At 37.3% G+C, this 17,985-nt stretch overlaps 1 protein-coding gene across 1 annotated transcript; it reads right to left on the reverse strand.

Moving 5' to 3' along the window:
- Window positions 1-6,913: 6,913 nt before the first annotated feature.
- On the reverse strand, window positions 6,914-12,825 carry LOC117329233 (cytochrome P450 2B2-like). The gene is made up of 4 exons (XM_033887072.1): window positions 12,469-12,825; window positions 11,041-11,556; window positions 8,446-8,889; window positions 6,914-7,832 (listed from the first exon to the last, which is right to left on the reverse strand). The coding sequence occupies exons 1-4, from the start codon at window positions 12,815-12,817 to the stop codon at window positions 7,651-7,653; spliced, it is 1,491 nt and encodes a 496-aa protein (XP_033742963.1). The 5' UTR covers window positions 12,818-12,825; the 3' UTR covers window positions 6,914-7,650.
- Between the last annotated feature and the right edge of the window lie 5,160 nt (window positions 12,826-17,985).

Below are 17,985 nucleotides of genomic sequence, written 5' to 3' on the forward strand. Positions count from 1 at the left end.
CGTTATAACTTGTCAGGTGTTTTAAATACACAAAATTTACATTTCAGAGCGTAGACCTAGGTTTTAATGCACCGTTTGATACACTTAAGTGATTACAAGGTGTTATAAAAACACACTTAAACTTGTAACTTATCGGGCAATTTCTATAAAACACACTTAAACTTGTAACTTATCGGGGAATTTCTATAAAACACTTTAATGTAGTATAACTGGTAATATTTTCTAGGATTTAATAATTTGCGTTTTTCACGGTCATTAGATATAGTCTGAACAAATAATGTATTTACTGTATAAAGTTACCGAGGCGTGATTGAGCGAATATCTGCTAACTAGGTCTAAATGGGGCAACCGCGAAATATAAACCCCGCGAAACCCAAGCACAGTATTAATTTCCACAGTTAATGAAACTTTTACTATTACAATCCGAATTTTAATCATCTATTGTTCATCAGACAAAACGGCAAACTCTTAATTATCTAACCATGTTAGACATTTGAAAATGTTGTCAAGGAAGTAAATCAATATTACCATGTTAAATATTAAAAAATGTAGTCAGAAAAATGAAATACTAAGATCGTGTTTAATTTCAAAAATGCAGTTTGGGAAATAACCATGTCAGATATTCATATGTTTTCGGTCAGTGAAATAAACTACATGTACTTTAATCATATTGAATATCAAAATGAAATAAGGAATTTTAAAGATGTACCTAGTTGTTGGAATATACCACTCAACCCATGTCAACTATTAAAACTGTAGACATAAAAATAAAACACTCTTATTATGTTAGACATTAAAATGTAGTCAGGGAAACAGTCTATTCTAACAATGTTAAAAATTAAAATGTCAAGAAGGAAACAAGGAAAAGACTGATAATAACGAGCAACGGAATAAAGATTGAAATGGACATTTTCTGTCGACTGGCGTGTAGATTAAGCGGCATGTTTCGTCAATATCACTGATAAAATCACTCTCGTTGATAATTTGGTAATATTTTCGAAGATTTTCTTTTTTACTTTTTAAACTAAACGTTAAAGGATTGGCGATAATTAGGTCTTTCGATTTATATAGACTGCGAAGTGCTCTTTTTACACTAACCATCCGCTTTCAAACAACTGTTACTTAGCGGTGATGCTTTTGATGCATCGAGAGCCGTTGAGCTATGTTTCCTACACGAAAAGCTTCCGTTATGAACGCTTCATAATATAGCATGTCGGATTAGTTCCGACCACTCTCACTATGTCATGACGAAGTTTGTCCTTGATGGGTTTGTTATGATTGAGGTAAAGAATTGCCTAGCGAACCATGGTGGCGTTGTTTCAAGTCCCAGCAACGAACAAATCGATGGTGATGGTTATTGATTTCAGAGAAAAGAAAGTGGTACTGAAATCTGCTATAAGTTTTGATTTAGCCTTTTAAGCTTTTCTTTCAAAGATTATTAAACTTTCGATGGTCACTATCCATCTTGGACTCTAGATGGCGTGGCTACGTCAATCGTAGATGAGGTTGTTGGAATGGAGCCTGATGTAAATAGCATCATTCATCCCCGTTGCATTCAGTTTTCTGCGTTGAGAGACTGAACTGCAATTTGTATTCAGTGGTAGCATTAATTTTCATTGTACCTGTATGAGATTATCAGGTTGTTGGATTGTGCTGAATAATTTTAAGTACATTGTACATGCATACGATACTCCATTGTAGTTTTTCTTTGCAAAAACCAGAATTATTTAATATATAAATAAGTATTTTCTCTCTTTTTTTATACATACTTCCTTAGTATGTTATATTTTATATTTGTTAAATTTCATAGGCTTAACTAAACAATATCTGATGTATTTTTAAGGCTATAAAAAAATTCCTCATCCGAAAAGGCGGGGGGGGGGGGGGGGGGGGGGGGGGGGGGGGGGGGGGGTCCTGACCCCCCTCCCCCCGGATCCGCTAGTGCCCAAATTGCTTGTATTTAGTAAATTTCGTTTGATGCATTATGTAAATAATATCTTATATCGCATGCAGCAGTTTTTTTTAATCTTGCATTATTACGACCAAGTTACACCCACAATGTGTATAAGGTATCAACCAATTGGCTACATATGCAGTCTACTTTCAATGTTCCATGAGAAGGTCAACGTAACAGATAAATATGGTCAAACAATATACATGTAGGAAAATTGCAAATTTGCTGATCAGAATTTATTTTCCTTCGCAATTGCTTCTTTGTATGGTCGGTCGGAGAAGTCATTACCTTGGTTGATGAATGTCTCGCTTAACGCTTCTTCTCCTCTGATAACCACGGTGAAATGTACTCCAACCTTCACACTATCTATGTCGCCATATTGTGATCGAAGATATCGAAACACTTCCAATACGTTTCCTTTTCGAAAGAGTAGAATGTAACCCTTGACAGGATAACCAAGTAGACCAGGTGAGAGATTGGCCGGCCATTGTAGTGACCAACTGACCAACAGGATCGACACTACCACAACAATGAAACTATTAACATTAATTATCTATGCTCATTTTGCTTTTTGTTTTAGTTTTCCTTCCGGATTTCCATACTTTTGGCACAAGAAATGTTGACGAGACTTTTTTGTTTGTTTTGTATTGTTTAATATCTTCGGCCAATTAAGGATGGGTCCCTCTGTTTGCGAGATGCATGTGTGCGACGTGTATGTGTATTGGGAGGCTGTGGTATGTTTTCCTGTGATAACGTGGAACTGACGCCGACGTCATAGTGCTACCTCACTGAATGATGCGTTCTGAAGACAGCCCCACCCCCATTACACAAGACCAGTCTCCCCACTCCAACAACAAATGCTGAGAGCTGAGGAGGAGTAGCAGTTATCAATTTTATATACTCTGGTACGTATCGACCAGGGCATTGAATCTAAGGTCTTCTTCAAAGGGGCGAACGCTCACCTAAAGACCTAGAGACAGCATGAAGGGAAACATTGATAAAAACAAAGGAGAATTGACAGAATTGAACGAGGGTAGCAGGTACGATTTTTACGCCCTACCCGAAAACAGCAGCAGTTCTGACGAATCTAAGAATGACGAAACATCTCTATGATGTCCCTAACAACACTAACGAGTCCTAAGAGTACAAAACAGCTGTATGTTCCAGCATCACTGACGAGTCCTGAGAAGACTAAACAACTGTATAATGTCCCTATCATCACTGACGAGTCCTAAGAGTACAAAACAGCTGTATGCTGTCCCTTACATTACTGACATGTCCTAAGAGGACTAAACAGCTGTATGATGTCCCTATCATCACTGACGAGTCCTAGGAGGACTAAACAACTGTATAATGTCCCTATCATCACTGACGAGTCCTAGAAGGACGAAACAGCTGTATGATGTCTGTAACATCACTGACGAGTCCTAGAAGGACGAAACAGCTGTATGATGTCTGTAACATCACTGACGAGTCCTAGAAGGACGAAACAGCTGTATGATGTCTGTAACATCACTGACGAGTCCTAGGAGGACTAAACAACTGTATAATGTCCCTATCATCACTGACGAGTCCTAGGAGGACTAAACAGCTGTACGATGTCCCTGACATCACTGACGAGTCCTGAGAAGACTAAACAACTGTATGATGTCCCTATCATCACTGACTACTCCTACGAGGACTAAACAACTGTATAATGTCCCTATCATCACTGACGAGTCCTAGGAGGACTAAACAGCTGTACGATGTCCCTGACATCACTGACGAGTCCTGAGAAGACTAAACAACTGTATAATGTCCCTATCATCACTGACGAGTCCTAGGAGGACTAAACAACTGTATAATGTCCCTATCATCACTGACGAGTCCTAGAAGGACGAAACAGCTGTATGATGTCTGTAACATCACTGACGAGTCCTAGAAGGACGAAACAGCTGTATGATGTCTGTAACATCACTGACGAGTCCTAGAAGGACGAAACAGCTGTATGATGTCTGTAACATCACTGACGAGTCCTAGGAGGACTAAACAACTGTATAATGTCCCTATCATCACTGACGAGTCCTAGAGGACTAAACAGCTGTATGATGTCCCTATCATCACTGACGAGTCCTGAGAAGACTAAACAACTGTATGATGTCCCTATCATCACTGACTACTCCTGAGAAGACTAAACAACTGTATAATGTCCCTATCATCACTGACGAGTCCTAGGAGGACTAAACAGCTGTACGATGTCCCTGACATCACTGACGAGTCCTGAGAAGGACTAAACAACTGTATAATGTCCCTATCATCACTGACGAGTCCTAGGAGGACTAAACAACTGTATAATGTCTGTAACATCACTGACGAGTCCTAGGAGGACTAAACAGCTGTATGATGTCCCTATCATCACTGAGTACTCCTATGAGGACTAAACAACTGTATGATGTCCCTATCATCACTGACGAGTCCTAGGAGGACTAAACAGCTGTATGATGTCCCTATCATCACTGACGAGTCCTGAGAAGGACTAAACAGCTGTATGATGTCCCTATCATCACTGACGAGTCCTAGGAGGACTAAACAACTGTATAATGTCCCTATCATCACTGACGAGTCCTAGGAGGACTAAACAGCTGTATGATGTCCCTGACATCACTGACGAGTCCTAGGAGGACTAAACAACTGTATAATTTCCCTATCATCACTGACGAGTCCTAGAAGGACGAAACAGCTGTATGATGTCTGTAACATCACTGACGAGTCCTAGAAGGACGAAACAGCTGTATGATGTCTGTAACATCACTGACGAGTCCTAGAAGGACGAAACAGCTGTATGATGTCTGTAACATCACTGACGAGTCCTAGGAGGACTAAACAACTGTATAATGTCCCTATCATCACTGACGAGTCCTAGGAGGACTAAACAGCTGTACGATGTCCCTGACATCACTGACGAGTCCTAGGAGGACTAAACAACTCTATAATGTCCCTATCATCACTGACGAGTCCTAGAAGGACGAAACAGCTGTATGATGTCTGTAACATCACTGACGAGTCCTAGAAGGACGAAACAGCTGTATGATGTCCCTAACGTCACTGACGAGTCCTAGAAGGACGAAACAGCTGTATGATGTCTGTAACATCACTGACGAGTCCTAGAAGGACGAAACAGCTGTATGATGTCTGTAACATCACTGACGAGTCCTAGAAGGACGAAACAGCTGTATGATGTCTGTAACATCACTGACGAGTCCTAGAAGGACGAAACAGCTGTATGATGTCTGTAACATCACTGACGAGTCCTAGGAGGACTAAACAACTGTATAATGTCCCTATCATCACTGACGAGTCCTAGGAGGACTAAACAATTCTATAATGTCCCTATCATCACTGACGAGTCCTAGGAGGACTAAACAACTCTATAATGTCCCTATCATCACTGACGAGTCCTAGAAGGACGAAACAGCTGTATGATGTCTGTAACATCACTGACGAGTCCTAGAAGGACGAAACAGCTGTATGATGTCCCTAACGTCACTGACGAGTCCTAGAAGGACGAAACAGCTGTATGATGTCTGTAACATCACTGACGAGTCCTAGGAGGACTAAACAGCTGTACGATGTCCCTGACATCACTGACGAGTCCTAGGAGGACTAAACAGCTGTACGATGTCCCTGACATCACTGACGAGTCCTAGGAGGACTAAACAACTCTATAATGTCCCTATCATCACTGACGAGTCCTAGGAGGACTAAACAGCTGTATGATGTCCCTATCATCACTGACGAGTCCTAGGAGGACTAAACAACTGTATAATGTCCCTATCATCACTGACGAGTCCTAGGAGGACGAAACAGCTGTATGATGTCTGTAACATCACTGACGAGTCCTAGAAGGACGAAACAGCTGTATGATGTCTGTAACATCACTGACGAGTCCTAGAAGGACGAAACAGCTGTATGATGTCTGTAACATCACCGACGAGTCCTAGAAGGACGAAACAGCTGTATAATGTCCCTATCATCACTGACGAGTCCTAAGAGGACTAAACAGCTGTATGATGTCCCTGACATCACTGACGAGTCCTAGGAGGACTAAAAAACTCTATAATGTCCCTATCATCGCTGACGAGTCCTAGGACGATTAAACAGCTGCATGATGTCCCTAACATCACTGACGAGTCCTAGGAGGACTAAACAGCTGTATGATGTCCCTAACGTCACTGACGAGTCCTAGGAGGACTAAACAGTTGTATGATGTCCCTGACATCACTGACGAGTCCTAGGAGGACTAAATAACTCTATAATGTCCCTATCATCACTGACGTGTCCTAGGAGGACTAAACAGCTGTATAATGTCCCTATCATCACTGACGAGTTCTGAGAGGACTAAACAGCTGTATGATGTCCCTGACATCACTGACGAGTCCTGAAATGACTAAACAGTTGTATGCTGTCCTTAACATCACTGACGAGTCCTAGGAGGACTAAACAGCTGTATGATGTCCCTAACATCACTGACGTGTCCTAGGAGGACTAAACAGCTGTATGCTGTCCCTATAATCACTAAAGTCCTAAACACCTAAACCTAAAAACCTTAAACCTAAACATAATTATATAATGATAATGAAAATAAGCAATGAACACTGATTGATTTGATATATTTATTTTTATACACATATTTATGTTGATAATGCGAATATCTTGATTAAATAGATTATGCAGGTTTCATACACATCTTAATAATTATTCTGATATGAAAGCGAGTTATTTTCCTTAGATTTAAGGTGCATTTTTTGGTGAGGTATATAATTGTTCATTACGATATTACATATCATCTTTATAGAACTTTCACCACACAGGAATTCATTGATCTTGATAAAAACATTATCCATATGTATACTATTATTTGATGTGTCATTGTTTGTAAATATGAAGACTCAGTTAATGTTGACTTAACAGAAGAGTGGCCAAATATAAACCAAACGTCTTTAATCCGAATTATATAGTGTCCTCACACCATAATGTTACACAGGTAAAATGTAAATTTGACATGAAAAAATCTTTGATATAAAACTAACCTGAAAATAGGTCATTTTCGCATGAAGAAAAAATCATGTCAACTTGAGGTAAATTTAAGGTGAAATATCTTCATGTCAGTTTCAGTGACTAGAACGACCTCGACCTACACTGTACATATTTTGCAATATGGCGTCAAGTGTAAAATTTTGACTAGCGAATAGCGATATGGGACTAAATGGGTGTTTTTAGGTAAACAACTATCTTATTTATCCATATATGTAAGGTAGATGTTATGTCACGCCCGATTTCATTTTAGCTTAACCAAAATCTTAGCGACACCAAATTAACGGTGTCGAAGAATTCCACGTTTCCATATAGCAGTACGCCTGGCCCTACACCAGACATGGTGTCAGGACCAGAGGAAACACGGACTACGGGTAATGTAGCCTATAATGCTCAGTAATTCCTACGATGTTTATATTTATTTGATAAGAAGTGTCAATTGTCTGGCAGGTGCAGCAATTAAGATACGTGTTTTGTGTAAAATACATACCGATTACAGTGATTTTAGAGTTTCTTCATTGCATATATTTATACATACATTTACCGTGTGATAAACGTGTACTGTTATGGGAAGTGAAATCATGGTTGTTACAACATCCGGGTTATTAACAAAATGTACATGTTTATTTGAGCTTGACAACGCGACATTTGTAGTCCTTCGACACCCGCACCAATCCCAAAATCCCGTCAATTGATGGAAGTTTGTCTGGACTTTCCGGAAGAAATTCGAACCTTTGCAGTAATGCCGTCATAAACAAAAATAGCTCCATCCTCGCCAGAGATTCTCCGGGACAGATTCGCCGCCCTAAAACAAATGATAGCCTGATTACAGCTTTGAGTCTTCCTAGTGTTCAAAATATACTTCAAAGTACAAAGATGTAATATGAGGTTCATTTCTTTGTGAATCGTTTCATTGGATGTACATTTGAATGAATCCGTTGTTATTATTGTTTACATTGTTCACGAGTTAAATTATTCCGTACAAATATGAAATTTTCATTTTTTTTATTGCTTGTATGTCATATAAAATCAACGGAAATGAATTGGCTACGTCATATATAATGAGACTTATAATTCTGTTTGTTTTTGTCCCACGAGTCTCATTCTTTGTTCAGCTAATCAGGTGAAAGACCACAAAATTCTAGCAACTTTTTAATCGACTATCCACATTTTGTTTTACATTGGACAGAGTTGACCATTCGCAAATCATTTTTCGTTGTTCATCAGAACAATATTCTTGGAAGATTAAATAGATATTCTTTATCGACTGGCGCACGGAAAATGTGAGGATGATCTGTGTTCTATCAAGAGTCAATAAAAAAACAACATTTTTAATAATTTGGAATTAAGACAAATACAATGTACCAAAATGTTATCTTCATACAAACCGTCCGTATGCAAACAAACGGAAGCATTACCTAGCGAAAATGTGATCACAGTCTTTTCCTTTCCGTTGAGTTGCCCATCCTTTCCTAGATATCTCTCCGGATTGAAAGTATCAGGATTTTCAAAGAGGTCCGGATTTGTCAAAACGGAGTCAAGATTTGGTATAAGAATTGACCCTTTTGGGATGACCATGCCCCGGAACCGGATATCCTTCCAGGCCCCGTGAGGCAACGAGAGGGGAGCTATGTTGCCTACACGGAAAACTTCCGTTATGAACGCTTCATAATATGGCATGTCGGATTTATTGGCAAGTGATGGAAGTCTGGAAGTTCCGGCTTCTCTCACTATCTCCTGACGAAGTTTGTCCTGGATGGGTTTGTCACGAATGAGGTAAATTATCGCCCAGCGGATCATGGTAGATGTTGTGTCAGTCCCAGCAAAAAATAAATTGATAACGGAAGCTGCTAAATTCACATCTGCATAAAAAATCAAACATCACACATTTATTTTTCTGAGACACGCAAAGAGATAAATTTAGAGAAATAATAATCAAAATTTAAGTTATTTAAGACAAATAAAGGAGGTGGTGCATGGCGGCCCACGGCCGAATCTTATTTTATGCATGATATTATGATAGACTTTTACCAAATACATGTCATTTTAGACACTAAAACGAAAATTGGCAAATGCTGTATACGCAGCGCCATCTAACATGATTTCTGTAAAAAATGTGTACCCTCCCTTTTAAATTCAATATATTTCTCGTACAAAAGTACTTGATAAATTTCATATTGCATTGATAGTCTCATGTGATGTTATATTTTATAAAAACATGTGTGTTTAGTATGAATTTGTATAATAGAAAGTGTAATTACAGCTTTTTTAACAAAATAATCAGTAAAAAAATTACCTTCTTCAAATTTTCTTTTATTTGTTAAGTAGATAAAATGTAATAATCGTTGGACTACTATCAAATTTTGCTTTTAAAAAACATGTTTGCATATTAATCTTAATACACAACCAAAAAAAATCATCAAAAATTACTGGATAACAAAAGATTTTTGCATACAAAGAAAGGTCATGAAGTAAATTGTATTAAAAAAACAAGGGTTAAAAAGGAGCACCCTGTCTGACACAAGCAGTAAAGTCTGATTGCATTGTTATTTTTGTTGGAATTTTAGCATTTGCCTCTATTTTTCAGTACTTTCGGTACTTTGATATGTTGTCCAAAATTGGGGGTGTATGCATTTAACATAATAAAATCTTAGCATATCCAGTAATTCACCAAATAAATTTGTTTCATTAAATGTTTATGAATATCCATAGATTATTTCTAACCGGAAATTTTGATAGTACTCCATTAATAACTTTATGGTATTAGGCTTTAAATGAAAAGTTAAAAACAATGATTTTCACAAAGAAGACATCAAATTAGGCTGAAATTTAATTTTAGTGTCACGGAGCGTGATAATTCGTATACAAAATTAAACCTTAAACAAATGGGGTGAATTTGTTTCACAAAAAGGAAATAAAAATGTGTTCTATAATAATTAGTGGTCAAAACATTAGCTTCTTATGCAGTTTGATGTGGAAATAATGAAATCACCAAAAAAAGAATATATACATTGAGGAATGGAAATTAATTCCTCCCACATAATCGGGGATATTATGCTTTTTACAAAAATATGTTTCCGGGAAAAAAATCGCCGTGGGCCGATTTAGCCCTCCTATGCACCACCTCCTTTACCCTTTCGACTTCGCGTACATCATTCACATATTGAGATCTTGAGAATAACATTAAGTTCTGCATGTAGATTCTAGTATATTGTACATCTTCTAAAATCATACAAGACTATGTCCCCGAAACTCATTTTTGCAATTGATAGACCGTGGGCTGATATATTAATGATACCAGTGACATAATCTTTGCCGTGTAAAAGAATTTGCCCTGGTAAAAGTAGCTCGTTTTAGGATATATCCAACTGTTATTGTGAAAGAGAGCAAGACACACAATGCTATAAAGTGTTAAAAATGCCTGATAACACCCAAAACAATCAGTTCAATACTCTCGACAAGAACAAATCATTGCTAAACGAAAGCATTACTTAACACAATATGCTAAATATGTTTTCGATTGAGCTTAGTTTTGTTGAAAAGAATAATTTTAATTTCATTTTATGTGCCTTCATTTTAGTTTGGTTTCACTCTTCAGTCTGATTTTGTATTAACAAATGAAATAATTCTGTACTGCCATTAGTATGTGGAGAACTTACTCTTTAGAGTGTTTTAATTACCATAATGATGCATAATTTTGTAAATTAACAGTTACTGTTGTAACTGACTGCAAATTTTTAATGCCCACTTTTATCATACATAGATAATAATAATCACTCCCGGATGCGTTGTTTTTTTATTGTCGTATGTTACACATAATTTTATACTGATTTTAATTCCTATATGAAATATAGGGGAAATGAATAAAACACCACGTTATGCCTGAACTTTCTCTTTAACAAATGATATCTTATAGAATGTATCATTTGAACAAATAAATTAATAAATAAATAATCAAAACATATACACATTAGAAAGACTATTGATTAAATTAGTCATATTTGAAAACTTACCATCAAATATCGTATCGTCTTTATCCCGTTTGTTTTGCTGACTTAGAAATGCATCGATGAAATCCCGTTGATTTTCTTCTTCGAACGTTTTTCGGTGTTGTGATATTTGCTCATCGACAAAACCTTTGATATCCTCCAAATTTTGAGTCATTTTTTTCATACTAAACATATCGCCTGGAAGGAATCTTAAGAATGGAAGAGATCGGACGGCCCCTCCTAATGAATTTAGGCGAACATTTTCGGCAAAAAGAGACGTTATACGCTTGAATTTTGCATCATTGTAATTAAATCTGTTTCCAAACATAATACTACATATGATATTTGATATGGCCATGGTTGTCAGTTCCTTTATGTCGTAAGGTTGTCCGTTCTGTTGTTCGAGAATATCTAGATATGCCGCTATTTCCTCTTGTACTCTGGATTCCAACGATCTTTTTCCAAATCCAAAGTTCCGAAGTGTCGACAAAGCAAATGTCCTTGTTTGTTTCCAATATTCACCCGAAGAGAAGACAATACCTGAGTTAAACGAGGAATATAAAGAAAGAGTGCAATTTGTGTCTCTGGTGGCTGTTGGTGATACGTTTTCTTTATACTTAAAGGTTAGGATGTCATGATATGACATGAAATTAAAATCAGGTCGGAGACTATTTCCAGTTCTGAAGGGGTCAATTTCTAGATTTGCCCATTTGACGAGACCTAATTATATTTTTGACATAATTGACGTTTTGACAATGTTTTTCTAAATTGGCATTATTTTCGTTTTTTAACATATCAATGGATCATAATTATGAAAAAAGATTCCAAAATTATAAAATTAAGTTGTGTCAAAATTTGGTCAATTGGGAAAATGACTTTCAAACTAAGCCTTAATAACTCGAAGTGGTCTCTGACCTAACTTTAATTTCATGTCGTATTATGACAACCTAACCTTCAGGTATTTATATATATGTACAACAAAAATATATCGATGATAGCCATCAGGGGGCCCAAATTAGCACTCCCCATGAGAAATACGGAAATGAATACAGGTTATGTTTGCTTACGGAAAGGTTTTATTTTCTGGTTAGTTTATTGTATAACACGACTATATATCATATAGTTTGTTGCTAAAGCTGACTAACTAGGCACGACTATCATGCAGTGATGTTGTTCATTTGCACGAGTTTCTTTCAATATAATGTTGTATTAGGGGGTATCTCTGTAAAATAATTATTATCATTATCTGATAAAATGTATGTAATATTTACCTAGCGAAATATTACATACATTTTACTGAACAGATTTGCAAAATTAGCTGTTTATCTTGTTATAGTTACTGTTATTCGATAAACATGATTATGTAGCGTAGTCGACCACACTATAGACTTTGTACCAAATGAGGGCTGTCTGCCCTTTATATAAGTAACGTACACTGTAGCTGTAATTTACCTTTATTCTTTAACATAAGTGCTGGAAAGAAGTTTTCTGGTCGATCGGAGAAATCATCCCCATGTTTTATGAAAGCTTCTTTTAATGCATCAGATCCATTGATAACCACATTGAGATTTACTCCAATCTTTAAACTGTATACGTCGCCATATTGTTCTCGAAGTTTTCTAAATATATCCAATGCATTTCCCTTCCGAAATAAAAGCATATTTCCTACAACAGGGTATCCAGTTGGACCAGGCGGGATATTGGCCGGCCATTGTAGTGACCGACTAACTAACAGGATTAACAGTACCACAACAATGGCCACTGTCACAGTGTTAAAGGTGAGGAGCGAGCTGAAATCCATCTTGTTGACACACACAGTCTGATACTTTAATGAATTATAGCGTTCTACTTGTTGACATTGTGACGATGCAATACGTGACTGAGCGCAATACATTGACCTTGAACATACATGTACAATAAGAATGACAAGATATATCGTTTTAGTTATAAGTAGGTGACTCAAATTTCTGATAAGGTAATGTGAAATAGGTTACTTAACATACAGTGAACCTACTTAATTTATAATCAAATGATTTTTAAAAAGGTTTGTTGTCGATTGTTGTGAGGAATTGATTGAATGATGACGCCGTATACTCTTCTTCTTCATGTTTATCTATATACAAACTTCATATATACATGTGCATATTTTTACAATATATGTCCAGTTAGAGTGTTTCATGGCTATCCCGCCCAGCATACTGGTCAGGACTGACCCGAGGAACCCTAAGGCTCTCTCTCTCTCTCTCTCTCTCTCTCTCTCTCTCTCTCTCTCTCCTCTGTCTGTCTCTCCTGCTTCTATATATACTGGGGACGATGTGAATTACATAATCCAAATCACTAAATACTAAGGTAATTATATAATGTGTGGCTAAGTAGACAGAGTTCTTATGTAAATGACATTGTATACCCAGGGGCAATGTCCGTGTCAACAGTAAGTAGTCACGTCTATACATATACTGCCCTTTGGAAACAAACATGTATATGTTAAAGTACCTCTGAATATGAATTTCCGTAACTTTAATCATTTTGATAGATTTTGAAATAAATTATTATACTTCACATTGTGTAACAAAGAATGTTCTAAATAGTTAATTTAAAATCCTTTCATAGACAGATTGAGATTTGGCCAATCTTATCACAAAGTTTAGTTCCATACTCCGTGCAGCAACACAAACAATTAGACCATCAAGTTTCAATGAATGATAACATAATTATTAATTAATGATAAGATAATATTGATGTTGGTACGTGTATCTCAATGATAATTTTGATGTTTGTACGTTTATTTCAATGATAATTTTGATGTTTGTACGTGTATTTCAATGGTTATGTTGATGTTTGTACGTGTATTTCAATGGTTATGTTGATGTTTGTACGTGTATTTCAATGGTTATGTTGATGTTTGTACGCGTTTCTCAATGGTTATGTTGATGTTTGTACATGTATTTCAATGGTGATGTTGATGTTTGTACGTGTATTTCAATGGTTATGTTGATGTTTGTACGTTTATTTCAATGGTTATGTTGATATTTGTACGTGTATTTCAATGGTTATGTTGATGTTTGTACGTGTATTTCAATGGTTATGTTGATGTTTGTACGTGTATCTCAATGGTTATGTTGATGTTTGTACGTGTATTTCAATGGTTATGGTGATGTTTGTACGTGTATTTCAATGGTTATGTTGATGTTTGTACGTGTATTTCAATGGTTATGTTGATGTTTGTACGTGTATTTCAATGGTTATGTTGATGTTTGTACGTTTATTTCAATGGTTATGTTGATGTTTGTACGTGTATTTCAATGGTTATGTTGATGTTTGTACGTGTATTTCAATGGTTATATTGATGTTTGTACGTGCATTTCAATGGTTATGTTGATGTTTGTACGTGTATTTCAATGGTTATGTTGATGTTTGTACGTGTATTTCAATGGTTATGTTGATGTTTGTACGTGTATCTCAATGATAATGTCGATGTTTGTACGTGTATTTCAATGGTTATGTTGATGTTTGCAAATTGCACGCATTGAGTCGTGCTCGATGTTTTTCGGTTCATGGGTGGATGTCATAGTCCTTTTTGTAACTCATCTAGAAAAAAATCCTGCTGCAACGAAATTGTTCGAAAAAGTATTTCCTTCCGCGTCCGTGTATTCTCAAGACGTTTGAGTTTGTTTGCTTATGACACAAGCGTGTAGATGAAGCCGTCTATTTCGTCAATATCACTGATAAAATCACTCTCGTTGATAATTTGGTAATATTTTCGAAGATTTTCTTTTGTACTTTTAAAATTAAACGTTAAAGGATTGACGATAAATCAGTCTTTCGATTTATATAGACTGCATACCGAAGTGCTCTTTTTACACAAACCATCCGCTTACAAACACAACTGATACATGTACTTATAGCGGTAATGCCCTTGATGCACCGATATGGGAGCTATGTTGCCTACACGGAAAGCTTCCGTTGTGATCGCTTCATAATATGCCATGTAGGATTTATTGGCAAGTGATGGAAGTCTGGAAGTTCCGGCTACTCTCACTATCTCCTGACGAAGTTTGTCCTGGATGGGTTTGTTATGAATGAGGTAAATAATTGCCTAGCGAACCATGGTGGCGTTGTTTCAAGTCCCAGCAAAAAGTCCAAGCAACGAACAAATCGATGGCGATGGTTATTAATTTCAGAGAAATAAAAAGAAAGTGGTATTGAAATCTTTTCTGCTATAAGTTTTGATTTAGTTTTTTTGTTGCAAAAACCAGAATTATTTAATATATAAATAAGTATTTTCTCTCTTTTTTTTATACATACTTCCTTAGTATGTTATATTTTATATTTGTTAAATTTCATAGGCTTAACTAAACAATACCTGATGTATTTTTAAGGCTATACAAAAGTTCCTCGGGGGGGGGGGGGGGGGGGGGGGGGGGGGGGGGGGGGGGGAATGGTCCTGACCCCCTCCCCCCGGATCCGCTAGTGCCCAAATTGCTTGTATTTAGTAAATCGTTTGATGCATTATGTAAACAATATCTGATAATTCGCATGCAGCAGTTTTTTTTAATCTTGCATTATTACGACCAAGTTACACCCACAATGTGTATAAGGTATCAACCAATTGGCTACATATGCAGTCTACTTTCAATGTTCCATGACGCGGTCAACGAAACAGATAATTATGGTCAAACAATATACATGTAGGAAAATTGCACATTTGCTGATCAGAATTTATTTCCTTCGCAATTGCTTCTTTGTATGGTCGGTCGGAGAAGTCATTACCTTGGTTGATGAATGGCTCCCTTAACGCTTCTTCTCCTCTGATAACCACGGTGAAATGTACTCCAACCTTCAAACTATCTATGTCGCCATATTGTGATCGAAGATATCGAAACGCTTTGAATACGTTTCCTTTTCGAAAGAGTAGAATGTAACCCTTGACAGGATAACCAAGTAGACCAGGTGAGAGATTGGCCGGCCATTGTAGTGACCAACTGACCAACAGGATCAACACTACCACAACAATGAAACTATTAACATTAATTATCTATGCTCATTTTGCTTTTTGTTTTAGTTTTCCTTCCGGATTTCCATACTTTTGGCGCAAGAAATGTTGACGAGACTTTTTTGTTTGTTTTGTATTGTTTAACATCTTCGGCCAATTAAGGATGGGTCCCTCTGTTTGCGAGATGCATGTGTGCGACGTGTATGTGTATTGGGAGGCTGTGGTATGTTTTCCTGTGATAACGTGGAACTGACGCCGACGTCATAGTGCTACCTCACTGAATGATGCTTTCTGAAGACAGCCCCACCCCCATTACACAAGACCAGTCTCCCCACTCCAACAACAAATGCTGAGAGCTGAGGAGGAGTAGCAGTTATCAATTTTATATACTCTGGTACGTATCGACCAGGGCATTGAATCTAAGGTCTTCTTCAAAGGGGCGAACGCTCACCTAAAGACCTAGAGACAGCATGAAGGGAAACATTGATAAAAACAAAGCAGAATTGACAGAATTGAACGAGGGTAGCAGGTACGATTCTTACGCCCTACCCGAGAACAGCAGCAGTTCTGACGAATCTAAGAATGACGAAACATCTCCATGATGTCCCTAACAACACTAACGAGTCCTAAGAGTACAAAACAGCTGTATGTTGTTCCAGCATCACTGACTACTCCAACAAGGACTAAACAACTGTATAATGTCCCTATCATCACTGACTACTCCTACGAGGACTAAACAACTGTATAATGTCCCTATCATCACTGACGAGTCCTAGAAGGACGAAACAGCTGTATGATGTCTGTAACATCACTGACGAGTCCTAGAAGGACGAAACAGCTGTATGATGTCTGTAACATAACTGACGAGTCCTAGAAGGACGAAACAGCTGTATGATGTCTGTAACATCACTGACGAGTCCTAGAAGGACGAAACAGCTGTATGATGTCTGTAACATCACTGACGAGTCCTAGAAGGACGAAACAGCTGTATGATGTCTGTAACATCACTGACGAGTCCTAGAAGGACGAAACAGCTGTATGCTGTCTGTAACATCACTGACGAGTCATAGAATGACGAAACAGCTGTATGATGTCCCTAACATCACTGACGAGTCCTAGGAGGACTAAACAGCTGTATAATGTCCCTATCATCACTGACGAGTCCTAAGAGGACTAAACAGCTGTATGATGTACCTGACATCACTGACTAGTCCTGAGAGGACTAAACAGTTGTATACTGTCCTTAACATCACTGACGAGTCCTAGGAGGACTAAACAGCTGTATGATGTCCCTAACATCACTGACGAGTCCTAGGAGGACTAAACAGCTGTATGATGTCCCTAACGTCACTGACGAGTCCTAGGAGGACTAAACAGCTGTATGATGTCCCTGACATCACTGACGAGTCCTAGGAGGACTAAACAATTCTATAATGTCCCTATCATCACTGACGTGTCCTAGGAGGACTAAACAGCTGTATAATGTCCCTATCATCACTGACGAGTCCTAAGAGGACTAAACAGTTGTATGCTGTCCTTAACATCACTGACGAGTCCTAGGAGGACTAAACAGCTGTATGATGTCCCTAACATCACTGACGTGTCCTAGGAGGACTAAACAGCTGTATGCTGTCCCTATAATCACTTAAGTCCTAAACACCTAAACCTAAAAACCTTAAACCTAAACATAATTATATAATGATAATGAAAATAAGCAATGAACACTGATTGATTTGATATATTTATTTTTTTTACACATATTTATGTTGATAATGCGAATATCTTAATTAAATAAATTATGCAGGTTTCATACACATCTTAATAATTATTCTGATATGAAAGCGAGTTATTTTCCTTAGATTTAAGGTGCATTTTTGGTGAGGTATATAATTGTTCATTACGATATTACATATCATCTTTATAGAACTTTCACCATACAGGAATTCATAGATCTTGATAAAAACATTATGCATATG

The sequence above is a fragment of the Pecten maximus genome, chromosome 6, assembly GCF_902652985.1.
Source record: "Pecten maximus chromosome 6, xPecMax1.1, whole genome shotgun sequence".
Classification (NCBI taxonomy): Eukaryota; Metazoa; Mollusca; class Bivalvia; order Pectinida; family Pectinidae; genus Pecten; species Pecten maximus.